The 13,511-nt window shown below is 42.4% G+C and overlaps 1 protein-coding gene across 2 annotated transcripts in view; it reads left to right on the forward strand.

Annotated features, from left to right (window-relative positions):
• The window catches only part of LOC117466563 (C-type lectin domain family 18 member A-like), a 29,655-nt gene that overhangs the window by 2,760 nt on the left and 13,384 nt on the right, over nucleotides 1-13,511 (forward strand). For both annotated transcript variants that reach the window (XR_011645132.1, XM_034109883.1), the window contains exons 3-8: nucleotides 6,103-6,339; nucleotides 6,451-6,548; nucleotides 6,912-7,033; nucleotides 7,549-7,656; nucleotides 7,794-7,886; nucleotides 13,348-13,454. Coding sequence is in view for 1 of the 2 variants with exons in the window: in XM_034109883.1 (XP_033965774.1) it covers nucleotides 6,103-6,339; nucleotides 6,451-6,548; nucleotides 6,912-7,033; nucleotides 7,549-7,656; nucleotides 7,794-7,886; nucleotides 13,348-13,454 (765 nt within the window). In the remaining variant the exon portion in view is untranslated. The remainder of the gene's footprint in view (nucleotides 1-6,102; nucleotides 6,340-6,450; nucleotides 6,549-6,911; nucleotides 7,034-7,548; nucleotides 7,657-7,793; nucleotides 7,887-13,347; nucleotides 13,455-13,511) is intronic.

Raw genomic sequence — 13,511 nt, forward strand, 5'->3', positions numbered from 1 at the left:
GGGAGATTCCTGATTGGTTGTTGGTCGCCTTGGGTGCGAGAAATCGCCAAGCCTCAGACACGCCCAGCTTCAAGATTTTTTGATGCCTGTAGTGTAGACGGGCCGTAAGGATGTGAAACCCTGCTGCCTGAAGATCTGACTTGCAGCACCAAAACATGTTTGGAGTGATGGTGTGGAGAGTCAGAACTGGGCCAAAATCTATTAGCAGTGGGTAGTCTTGTTAGTGTTGCAAAGCATACTTATACCAATTCATGTTTAAAACACACAATAGAAATAAACTAAGCAACACCTTAAATTTGTTAGTTTTAGATTATCAACAGCTACAGTTCTGTATACATTTGAGAGTGATAACAACTGTGTGTTGCTGAGTGTGCAGCATAAATATTAATCTTTCACTCAGGTTTTTCTAATCCCACTCTCTGCAAAACACAGCAGCTGCAATAAATCCTCTCCCTATCTTTCCCATCTTGCTTCGCCATACGGTACTTAACTGCTCAACTGTCTTGGTTGCATGTGATTATGATGAAGAGGTAATGATGGATTACTAAAGTCACAATGCTCTAGATATCCTTAGGGTCTAATATGAGTTTTGTACCAGGGCAAACTGTCACTTTGTCATAGATTACATCCTCAAAGCCACCCATACAGACCGAGCTCTCTTTCTATGACTGCTCTTCAGCCTCAGAGAACTGTTCTCTCCTGATAAGGCAGTAATGAGAAAAAGAGGATGTGGATAATCATTCTGCACAACTCTGGTATTACCGGTAATTTCCCTCAGAGGAAGGTTCGTCGAGCTGAAGAGGCATATTAAAGAGCTTTACTGACAAACGTTAAAAGGCTCAAGGCTTCGGCTGTGTTTTTAAATGTTGGGATTAGGGCTTTTTTTCACTCAGGAACGAGCCAGATAGCATTGTGGTGAGATTGTGCTGAAGTGATTATAATATAGACCTTTAGGCTTTTCTTTCAGGGGAGGATAAAATACCAATATTTAAGGAATGAAGGACGCCTCTTCCTTTCTTACCCGATGCCCTGTCTGCAGCTTTTCTTTGAGCTCTTGAGGAAGTATTATGAGGTCATACAATCGCTTTAATACATACAAGTTCAGTATTTACTTTTGATATGCAAGACTTGACCTGTGTTTGTTAGATTAGCATTTTATTAATCTCTTTTATTCCGATAAAGCTCCAACGATTCATTTAAATAATAAAGAAAAACACATTATGGAGCTGTATTGATTTAGCTATTTTGGTAATCAACAATAAAGAAATTGTCTGTGTGGTGCCACAAAAAAAGCTTATGAGGGTATAAACTAACATTAACTAATTCATTTTTCCCAGACTGTGGAATTGCAATGAGGGAATTAAACAATGTGTTATTTAATAACACTAATATTTACTATAAAAGTAATTTCCTTACTTTGACAGTTTAATAATAATAGCTTGGATTTATAAAGCGCCTTTCATGAGACCCAAGGTCGCTTTAGAAGGAAGAACAGGGCAAAACAAACATAACAAAACAAAAGGCAGTCAGACAACCAGTCAGACAGACAAAACAACAAATAGATTAGGGGCCAAAGGCCTTAGTAAACAGATGGGTCTTGAGGGCCCTTTTGAAGGCGTCAAGCGTGGGGATGTTGCGGATCTTTGCAGGGAGAGCGTTCCAGAGGGTGGGGGCTTTCACACTGAAGGCTCTGTCCCCGAAGGTTCGCAGTTTGGTGCAGGGGGTGGTAAGCAGGCCAGAGTCTGAAGACCGCAGGTTCCGTGGAGGGGCATGTGGGTGAAGGATGTCCGATAGGTACTGGGGAGCATGGGCATGGAGGGACTGGTAAGGAGGAGGATTTTGAATGATATGCGGGACTTGACCGGCAACTAGTGGATGAGGGTGGGAGTGATGTGCTGCCACGGCTTTGTATTTGTGAGTAACCTAGGGCAGTGGTTCTCAAATGGGGGTAGGCGGACCCCTAGGGGTACGTTGGAGTACTGCAGGGGGTACGTGAGATCTATTGAAAAAAAACCATAATTAATGCATTTAAACAAACTACTAATAGTAGATTAAGTACTTTATTCAAAGGTTTACAGTAATTCTGGATAATAAAATGGGAAAAATAAACGGGGTGCTCTCTTTTCCTCTCCCTCTCCTGACAGCCCGTCAGGCTCGTGCAGCTCGCTGAACCTGTAATAAGTGACCCGACAGTAAAGAATAAATATATTTATAACTAGTTTAGCTTGTTCCAGAGTAGATTTACTAGCTCTCTCTCACGTTTTTGTCCAAATCTATCAGATCTAGCTAGTTCTAGCTAATGATATGACTGCCTGCTTATCAAAGGACCTAAACAATAAGCGTTGCTTGGCAACGGCGTGTGGCCGCAAAGTATAGCGCAGCATTATGCATATGTTTGTTTATATGAGGGGTCAAAATCCCATGCTCATAAAATGCTCATATCTTTTTTTCTCTTCATTCCCCACGCCCCAAAATAAATAAATATACCAATTTTAGGAAAAGTAACGAAGTTTGAGCAGTGTGGGTTTTATATGAACAGAGTTAGCCTAGGCCTACATCAACAAGTCCTCCAACTCATACGACCAAATGGGTCGATTGTTTAAGCCCTTATTACGACCAAATATGTCGTTTGTTCAAGCTCATAATACGACCTATAATTACGTTTTAAAATTGTCGGCCTCTAGTGCTCCCGTTCAATGCAAACTGTTATGGAGCTAGGATATGAACCAAGACAGCGCTGTGCCAGTGATACCTAGGAGGTCTGAGAGGCGGGTGAGGAGGATGTTGTGAGAGATGGTGTCAAACGCTGCAGAGAGGTCCAGGAGGATGAGGATGCTGAGGCGGCCAGAGTCAGTAGCAATGAGGAGATTGTTGGTGATCTTCATGAGGGCGGTCTCAGTGCTGTGTTGCTGTCTGAAGCCGGATTGGAAGGGCTCATAGAGCTCATGGTTGGACATGTATAGATGGAGTTGGCCGGCGATCACTCTTTCCAGAGTTTTGCTTAGGAAAGGAAGGTTGGAGATCGGCCGGCGGTTCTGGAGGTCGTCGGGGTCCAGGCCAGGTTTTTTTAGTATGGGGGTGACTGAAGCCATTTTGAAGCTGGTGGGGACTATACCAGAAGCCAGAGAAGTGTTGATGATGACCACCATGTAGGGACAGAGGGTGGGTAGGCAGTCCTTGACCAGGGCTGTGGGCATGCTGCAGGTCACCTTGAAAAAGAGATCTTTTGATCTCAAGGGGCTTTCACCTGGTTAAATAAAGGCTACAATGGGGTCCAGGGAGCAGGTGGAGGTTTTGGCCGAGCTGACCAGTTTGGCCACTTGGAGAGCATCCACAAGGGAGAAGGAGGAGAGGTTGGAGTGGGAGAGGCGCGGCGCTGGGGGTGCGTTACCAGGTGGCTGAGGTGCAGGTAGGGGGGGAGGGCCAGGCACCAGGAGCTGCTGATGGATGGCCTCGACTTTTGCCTGGAAGAAGTCGAGGAATTTGGAGCACAGATCGGGAGCCCCTGAGGGCTGGGGGGCGTCAGGGGGGCGAGTAGGCGGTTGATGGTGGAGAACAGTGTTCTGGGGTTGCTTTGCTGGGCACCGATGAGACGGGAGTAGTAATGAGTCTTGGCGTGGGAGAGAGCTTCCTTGTAAGTTTTGACATGGTCACGAAAGGCCAGGAGGTGGACCGTGAGGCCAGTTTTTTTGGAGAGCCTCTCCAGCTGGCGACCAGAGGCCTTCAAGCGGCGGAGTTCGGTGGTGAACCAAGGGGCAGGGCGGGTGAAGGAAACAGTCCGGGTTTTGATGGGGTTTACTAAGTAATGCCCAAAAGCATTAATACAAAACCACACAGTCATAGTAATATTCTATTCACCCATTCATTTAAAGGTCACGTATAATGCAAAATCCACGTTGTCATGTCTTTTATACATAAACCTGTGTCCCCTCTGTGTAAAGAGATTCTGAAAGTTCAGGAAAAAAGTTTCACTCACTTTTTGTCCTGATCCATTTATATAAAAACCTGTCTGAAAATGAGCTGATCAGATTTTGGCCACTTTATGATGTCATAACGATGTTTTGGCTTGTGTAACCATTAGCCAATCACCAACCAAGGTAACCGCCCCCCCCCCACCTTATCACCTGGATCTCCTCCTAGAGCACCATTGTGTTCTTTTTAACCAAATATCTCTCAGAGGGGCGTGGGGAGTGGCTCCTTATTTTCATCTAAAGTAACAGACAGAGAATCAGCACTTTTGAAACAGGGCTGAAACAGAGGGGTTTATGGGATGCTGCAATGATCTGTTGGGTATTTCGAGCAAAACATTTCAGAGACATGTTTTGTATATATCGGAGACCTATAATATATTGATGAAAGACTGTATAATAGGGGACCTTTAATACATCATCATTTCTAAAGGGTTAATAAGCAGTAACACACTTTTCTTATGCTACATCCATGGTACATACTGACCATCAACAGGTACACATTCTTCCCAGACTGTGGAGCTGCTGGGTTCAACAATTCACCTGATTCCTGAATGAACTCTGAGTACACATATAGCAACAAAAAACACCATTTATCACGCTCTGCAGTGAAGAGACCATAGTGATATCAACCCTCCATCAAACTCCCATAAAGACAAGTTGACCCTGTAACATTTTAAAGTAACAGAACTGGGAACTGCATTTGAGGGAATAAACAGTTTAATCTATTTAATTACACTAATATTTACTATAAAAGTAATTTCCTTACTTTGACAGTATACTAAGTAATGCTACTGCCCAACATCATTAATACAAAACCACACATTCTTAGTAATATTGTATTCACCTATTCATTTAAAAATATGTGTTTATGAAAGTGGTCCCCAAGAGAGTTTCAAACATAAAAACATGTTATTACAAAAAATGAAACTTTTTAAGTTGAATCTGTGACTTTCCACCTGTGGTTGCCTTTCCTAGTAGTGAGAGCTTACCTCAATGTGATGTTTGTACTACAGCAAATATGGCAGAGTGATTGATTGTGGAAAGTTTGTGTGTTGTTTATTTGAATTAGCCACTGCAAATCTTGGAAAATGTGCCCCATAGTGAGGTGTTTTTACCAGTGTAGCACACAATGGGTGTCAGTCAGTGTTTGTTGGTCCTGCACTGGCAGTTCGCCCAAGGTGTCTCCCTGTCTGTTGTCTGCTGGACTCGAGGTCTGACTCCGACCCCTGAAAAGGATTAAGCGGGTAAAGAAAATCACTCGTGCACTATTGGGAATGACATTCATGCCAAAGAGTTTTTCCTTTCATCCAGATTTAATCATATTTGAAGTACAACATGATATTCATTTCGGTTTTAAGATGCAGCTCCGAGTCAAACAGACCTCAATAACATATTTTAATACTGAATAAGGTGATGGAAATATCCTATTAGAATAGAATAGAATCGGAGAGATGAAACCCCTCTTTAATGGTCACACATGCAGAGCACACAGCACACACAGTGACATGTGGCCTCTGCATTTAACCTATCCTAGTACCAGGAGCAGCGGGCAGCTATTCTACAGCGCCCGGGGAGCAATGGGAGTGGGGGGGGGGGAAGGGGGTTGTCCGCTGCCTTGCTCAAGGGCACCACGGTAGGGCCCAGGAGGTGAACTGGGACCTCTCCAAGTAGCAGTCCACATTCCATATTTAGGTCTGTTCGTGGACTTGAACCGGCAACCCTATTGCTAATTGTTGATGTTATTGATTATGAATCATTCACTAACATACATATTACATTTTTCATTATATATGTGGGGTTAAACTAAATCAGAATTTGTTTTTTAAACTGTAAAAACTGTAATGTCAGACCTTTTTGTTGTACCCCGATTATGAAAATGATAGAGCAAGATTTAAAACGTTTAAATCAAATAACATGGTAAGCTTCTGAAACACACAGATACTTTTTTAACATTTGCTTTTTTTTTTAACTACAATCAGTGTCAGTCTGATTTGATCTTCCCTGTGTGCATGTACAGTAGGATACTGCCAGAGAAGACATTAGTATAACGTATTCCTTTGAAGGTTTTTACAGTAATTGTTGGGAATCAAAGATGTTTTTATGATATGAAATATTATTTTTGTCTTTATAGGAGTGGAGTGATAAGTTGGCCTTACTTGCAAAGGACAGGGCGGCATCATGTCACACAGATCCTCCTGATCAACAATCCTCACCTCTCAGTCACATCGGCTGGAACACACACGTCTCTGCCCACCGTGGTCTCACTTCAGTTTCTGATGCCATACACTCCTGGTTTGAAGAGGGGAACGATTTTCTTTACCTGAGTGGGCAATGTAGGGAGAATGCCACCTGTCAGCACTATACACAGGTATTAACAATAAGATACAAGCTGTACACATGTTTGTCAGAGATTCTCATAATTGTGTTTTTTCTTCAATAGTGCTAATGTTGTGTGTCTGACCCATCTGTTGTTGTGTAGTTGGTGTGGGCCACCTCGAGTCATGTGGGCTGTGCCAGCCAGCTTTGTCTGAGGGAAGGAGACCTCTGGGAGATGTTTGTCTGCGCATATTACCCTGGGTAACAATGACACACTTTATCAACCTAAGATGAGATTGTTAAATTCATCTGAGAATTGCATGGTAAAAAAATAAAGCCAATACTAAGGGTTTTATCTGCCATCCAGCTCAAAACCATTACGCTCTTGAAAACGGCAATAATTATATCAAAGGCTTACACTACTTTTCAGGGAGTCCGTACATACAGTTAAAATGAACTATTATGTAACACTACCGTACCTATGTGAAGGCCTCACACATGTGATTATATATATATATTAAAACATATTAAACATTTCTTTGACTTTGCCCCATTGCAGAGGCTCTAGATTGTGTGTGATTGTGTCCATATGTTGCAGTGTTCTGTATATCTGTGTTGCTGCAGGGGGAACTGGGAGGTGAACGGTCGGCTGGTGACTCCCTATAAGACGGGGCTGTACTGCTCTCTCTGCACCTCTTCAATGTCTGGCTGCTTCAGACTGTGGGACCATGTAGGTAGATTATGTGGTAAGACAATATATAAACATTAAGGTGGCTACAGAGGCACATTTTGCTGTTACATAGTGAGTTCTCTGCTAAGAAATGTAATAGGCAAGGACATTCCACATTGATTAAATGCAAGCCCTTGAAACAGACATGCATACATAGTATTATAATGTAAGGTGATTTAAAAAAAACAATTTATGAATAATACTATTACTTATTACTGTAGTTACGCCCATTATGCTGCTGATATACATTTCTGCACATTTACCATCAATGTGTTTTAGCAATTGTTAGAAGTGCAAATTTAGTCCAATTGTAATATTTCTGCTTATGAAATCTTTTGTTCAATGTTTGTGCCCGATACGCAGTTTTGCCATTTATAAAGTATTTTGTGATTTCCATGGTATCTGGCCTTTATAATAGAACAATAATCACAATACTGCGGCAATGATGTTAACCAATATGATCTAATGTAACACTTCCATATGTTTATTTTGTAACGTGCATATTTGTGTTGAATGCATATTTTTTGTCAGAGATTCCAAAGAATCCGTGTCGAATGAGCTGCGGTCAGCACGGCCATCTTAACATCTCATCCTGCAAGTGCACGTGTGACCAGGGCTTCACCGGACGCCTCTGCCAGGGTACCACTCATCAACATTAAACCAAGTAGTATCGAGATAATACCCTTATTAGTACCAGGTCTCATTAAATATGTCTGTTTTCCTGTCTGTTCAAAGTAGAGTGGCCGATTTCACTGAACTAAGGCTCTGTCTTTCAGTGCGCTGCAGTGTGCAGTGTGTGCACGGTCGTTTCAAAGAAGAAGAATGCTCTTGCTTATGTGATGTTGGCTATGGTGGTGCTGAGTGTGCAGGTGAGTGCAGTGTGCCTCTTTGTGTTTTCATATACCTCAGCAATGTGTACCCTGAGACGCAGGTTTCATTTCACAAGCTCAAACAGGCAGAACTGTGCTGAGTAAAATCCATCTGCTTGCTGCTACATTCTGTATATATCTTAAAGTGGACCTATCATGCAAAATGCACTTTTGTACATCTTTTATACATGAATATGTGTCCCCGGTGTTCCAGGGAACTCACCAAGTGTCAGAAAATACAACCCTCTCTCTTTTCCTCCGTACCCAAATCTTTTAAAAACGGGGCTACAACGAGCGGATACAGATTCCATCCGAGCTGACGTCAGCCCGGAATAGTGTTGTTCACACGAGACGTGTCCGTTCACACGAGTCCGCTCGAAAGCGCTGTAGTACATATGCCAGGCCTGTAAGTGGCGCTGTAGTCCTGCCACAAAAGCAGCGAAGAAGACTTCCCGCGCATGGTTGCCATGGTTGCCATGGTTGCCCTTCTGTTTATTCTCTGCTGTGGACGCTCTGGCTCTTTTTCTCCCTCCCCGAGGCAAGCGTTTGCACCTGCTGTAAATATCTCTGGTAGTCCACCAGCAGATGACAAACACCTACCTCTCCGCCTCTTCCAAGGGACGAGGGGACCGTGCGGCAGAGTTTCAGTTCGATTTTTTTTCGCCGGTCAACATGTCCGTTAAAGTTGAAATCTTCCGGACAAAATTAGAGAAGTGCCGGTCAGAGGTCTTCTTTGTTATTTATTGAGCTTTAAAACAAATGAATAATGACTATCTAATCATATAAGAATAATACACGGAGGACGGAGCCTCTCTTTTCCTCCCCCTCTTCCGAGAGCCCAGCAGCTGATCTTTGAGCACGCCCCCCTCTCCTGCAGGGGGGCGTGGTCAGCTGCAGCTCATTTGCGTTAAAGCTACATCACAGAATCAGCCCTTGCAAAAACAGGGCTGGAATAGAGCAAATAGAGCGAAATGAGGCATGGCTAAAATACATGATCTGTTTGGTATTTAAAAAAAAACAACTTCACAGACATGTTTTATATAGGTATGGCCCTACAATATATTTTTCAAATATAGCATGATAGGTCCACTTTAACCTCTTAAGCCCCAAGCCTATTTTTCAGGTTTCAGGCTCGAAAATGACATGCCCAAAACAAAGGACTATTACTTAACTTCTAAAAGGGTTATATGAATAATTTATTTTATCAAAGCAAGGTCACATCTGTGAGTTGGATGTAGAAGTGTCAGAATTAATAAAGATGTTTCAGTGTCAGAGTAAATCCAGATGGAACATAGTCCAAAAGTGTAAATTCTTGTCTCCGCCCAAATAAAACCCATTACTTATAGTGAAAACCACCCTTGAATGATGAGTTAGTAGCCTAAAAGCTTTAGGAATACAAAGTATAACATATAATAAGTACCCTGTATCAAGATTGAGGCAAAACAAGTGAAAATTGGACCTTTTAGAGATTTAGCAAAAAAAAAGTCTAAGACTAAGCTTTGAGCACATTTGGTTCCATCAGTGCCATTTAACCTTTTTCAGGTACCAGACTGTAAAAATCATTGTATAACATTTAATTATCACTATAGGTATTCATTCCATAAAAAAAAAAATAGTAAAAAAAACTTGTGTGTGTGTGTGTGTGGGAAGTTCCCTCTTTGCATGAGATGCATGTTACTTGCACAATACAAATTAGGAAACATAGGAAACATTTGACTCCAACTGGAGCAGATTTATTTAAAAAAAAACACACTATACAAGCATTTTTTGGGTAAAAAAACAACAATTTACAAACCCTGAATGTTATAGTATTACTCCAATAAGTCATGCCATGCCCTGTAACAGTTCTTTTTGGTAGTGAAGCACAGACGGACCTGACACTTCCTACAGTACACAGGTGTCTTCACCCTTCTATTGCCAGCATCAGAGCACCTCCTGGCCTTGGTGGCATCTTCCCCATAATACTCGGGCATGCATGTGAGTGATGGTGGGGGGGTCGGTGAGCGGGGTGTTGCTGCTGCAGGGACTCCAGAAAACTCAACCAGTTCTTTAGCAAGCTGCTCCCTGAAAGACTTCTGTGTGAGTGGCTTTGCCGCGGCGGGGTCACCCCTCCTCTTGTGCAGCTCCTTGTGGAGAATGAAGCTGTTCACCACGGAAATGTCCATAAAATGGTAAAAAAAATTCTTGTACCATTTCATCGATTTGTGATGAACGCTGTAGTATCCAATCAAAGCGTCGGACACATCCACGCAGCCCATGCTTTGGTTGTAGTCCACCACAGCGTCAGGAACGGGAACATTCTTGGTTTGCCACACACCACGCTCTTTCACGTTCCGCCTGACAGTCTTTCCACTGAAGACCATGTGCATGGTGGAGCACATGGACACTTCACGGTTGTCCATCCACTTTACAAACAGGAGCTTGCTTCTCCTTATCCAACGCAGATCTCCCCTTTCAGCCTTTTTCGGAAGGTCGTTCAACACAGTCTGTGGAAAACCAACTCGATTTCTTCGAATGGTCCCACAACAGCCAATGTTTTTTGTTGACAAATCCCCAAATAGGGCAGGGCTGGTGTAAAAATTGTCCACAAAGAGTGTGTAGCCCGCACCGAGCACAGGGAAAGGCAGGAGATAAATCACGGAGGAGTAGCTGAGTCCCTGGCCTTGGATGAACTCACTCTTCCCCGCATACACAAAGAAATTCCACGTGTATGCTTTTGAGGAATCCGCCAGCACACACAGTTTGAATCCCCACTTTGTTGGCTTGTCCTTCATGTACTGCGGGCCTTGGAGGCGACCATCCTTTCATCAATGGAAATGTTTTGATATGGCTGGAAATGTGCTTTGCAGGCAGCAGTGATTTCAGTGTACAGGGTTTACGTCTTCTTCAGGGTTGCTCATGTGCAACGACCAAAGGATGCATTCGAAGCGATTCCGGGACATTTTATCAGCTGGGAAGCTGAAGTTATATGGCCATGCAGTCTTCCAGTAGTCTGTTCGCTGGTGCACGTGAACTAGGCCTGATAAAATGATAATGCCCAGGAAAATAAAAAACTCTTCCTGAGTCAGCACTTTCCAAACCATCTTCTTCCCTGCCTGCAATCTCTTCAGGGCGTTTGCAATTAGTGTATTAATCACGATATTGCCAAAAAATAGTCTGAAGAGGGAGAGAGGAGACCATAATGCTGTGGTGTCAAACGTAGGCCCTGGGATCCTGGCTGGCATGAACCTCAATGGCTCTGGACATATGTCATTCTCCTCTCTGCTGTGCCACCTGGGTTCTTCCTCTGTCATTCTGGTAGAGGCCGACCCACCTCGGCCACGCTTCCTGGGTGCTACAGCTTTTTCCTTTCCTTTTCTTTTGCACGGCGGCTCGAATGGTGCATCTTCATCAGAAGATGCAGGGGCAGGCTGAGTTACTGCTGGTGCAGATGCCCGGCGTCGTATCTTAGGTGTGGCTGGCTCTGAATGACGTCGTAGCTTGGACGCAGACGTTGATGGCTGTGATCCAGAAGCCATTTCATCATCGCCTTCCTCACTGTGAAAACAAATGTGGAAAAAACAAATAGATTAATTCTCTGGCTTGTACTTTCAAAAATGTAACTCAAATCAGAAATAATTTCTCTACAACAACAGCAGAACATCAATTTTGAGTGTGTGAAATAACATATCACTCAAAATGTATACCGTGTAAATTATGTGAGACGGGGTTCATATAATCTGTTCAATATTTAATATTCCGTCTGTCATATATTTATATGTGTATATATATATATATATATATAGTTGTAAGTCACTTTGGATAAAAGCGTCAGCTAAATGAAATGTAATGTAATACCGTGTTAAATTCAACATGTATATGTCTTGTTTATTACAACAACAAGAATAAGAAACGGCATCCATCTTCTCTGTTTGTTGTTGAGTGTGTGAAAGAACATTATATCACAAGATGGATGCCGTCGTGTTATTGTCACGTGTGTGAAATTACTATAGATGAATACACTCTTACACCAAATAAATAACAAATAGATACAAACAGATGAATACTCTTACACCAAATAAATAAGTAATAGATACAAACAGAGAGATTACATACCTTTCCGGTGACGGAGGTTCATAATCAGAGTCATTACTGTCCCCTTTATGCGTGACGAGATCACTATCTTCCAACGGAGAGTCCTGAAATACGATGTCCAATGCCTCCTCGACGGACAAAAAAGTCTTCTTTCTGGCTGCCATTGTTACAATGAAGACAAAGAAAACAAATCCTGCTGTTTCGCTGATCGATCTGCCGTTCTCTGCTCTCCTGTCACTGCGGGACATGCTATGCTATGCTATAGCCTACTATCCTGCGTAAAAAGAGTGGGATGTGCGTAAACCAGCTATACTGCCTTTATTTATACTTACTCAAGCTCCTATCTCTGGAACCCATTGGTCGATTTGGGTGATTGACACCTTTTTTGAATCGTTAGAGCCAATCGAATCGAGTAGCAGAATACGTAAATACGTTACGCCTGCGGAGGGGGAGCTATGCGTAAACTGCATCTCCCGCAGCTGAAGCCACGGACTGTTAATCGTTGGACCTACTTTTCTGCCGTGAATGAAAGTATTAATTATCAGTAATCATTTTAAAGTGACATGAGACATTGGATTAACCCTGAGCAGCGTTTTTATTCCTTTGAACACAACTTTTGATCACAAAACAGCCAAGGTAAGACCTAATTATTGTCATGGATTTGAAAACTGATATTGTTTACTTGCTATGTTCTGGCTGCTAGCTCAGTTAATGTTGTGCCTGTAGTGATGGGGTGTATACCCATGGAATCTGTGGAATCTCAGCTTTCAGAAAATGTGTTGTTTGTGCAGAAAGTATGAATTATAAATGATCGTTGTTGTGAGTTATGAGCAGAAATAGCAATTGCCCGTTTTTGACATGGGCTCATTTAGAGGCTTCTTGTGAGACTTCTTTTTCGAAAAACTTTTTTTTTTTCGTATCGTCAGTTAGCCAAGTTTCCTCCGGTCAGATGGGTATGGAATATTAATAGTTTCATGAATGACACTTCAGATATAGCACTGACACTAGCATTTGCGGACCCGAGCTCGGGTCCGTGGGGCATAAGAGGGATGCCAACGTTGGTGACATTGTGAAAATGTGATGAAAACATGAGCATATTAACTTGTCAAAGGGGGCACAAATTATAATTTAGAAATTAGATTTAAAGTATGCTATATCAGGTAGGTAGCACCTTTGCAAATGTGTTACAAAGCATTTTTGAGCATTCATATATTTTCTTTGTTTGTTTATTAATCTCTCTGAACATATTCTAAAACTGTTATTCTTTAACAATTCATCCAGATTAACAACTGTAATTGCTTACAGGAGACTACAAGTTCCTTTTTGTTGATGATATGCATCATTAGTGTTCATTTTCACCATATTTTGTTGGCTTGTGTCCCTACAGAGAAAGTGCAGTTTCCCTTCCACAGCTGTGACGCGATGATAGACGGTGATTGCTTCGTGGTGTCTTCAGAAGCTGACACCTACTATGGAGCCAAGAGTCACTGTCAGGTGAGAGACAGGTGTGTGTTGAGACAAGCTCTACCGCCATAATACATTTCAAACTAG

This window comes from Pseudochaenichthys georgianus, chromosome 3 (genome assembly GCF_902827115.2).
Source record: "Pseudochaenichthys georgianus chromosome 3, fPseGeo1.2, whole genome shotgun sequence".
In the NCBI taxonomy this organism is placed as follows: Eukaryota; Metazoa; Chordata; class Actinopteri; order Perciformes; family Channichthyidae; genus Pseudochaenichthys; species Pseudochaenichthys georgianus.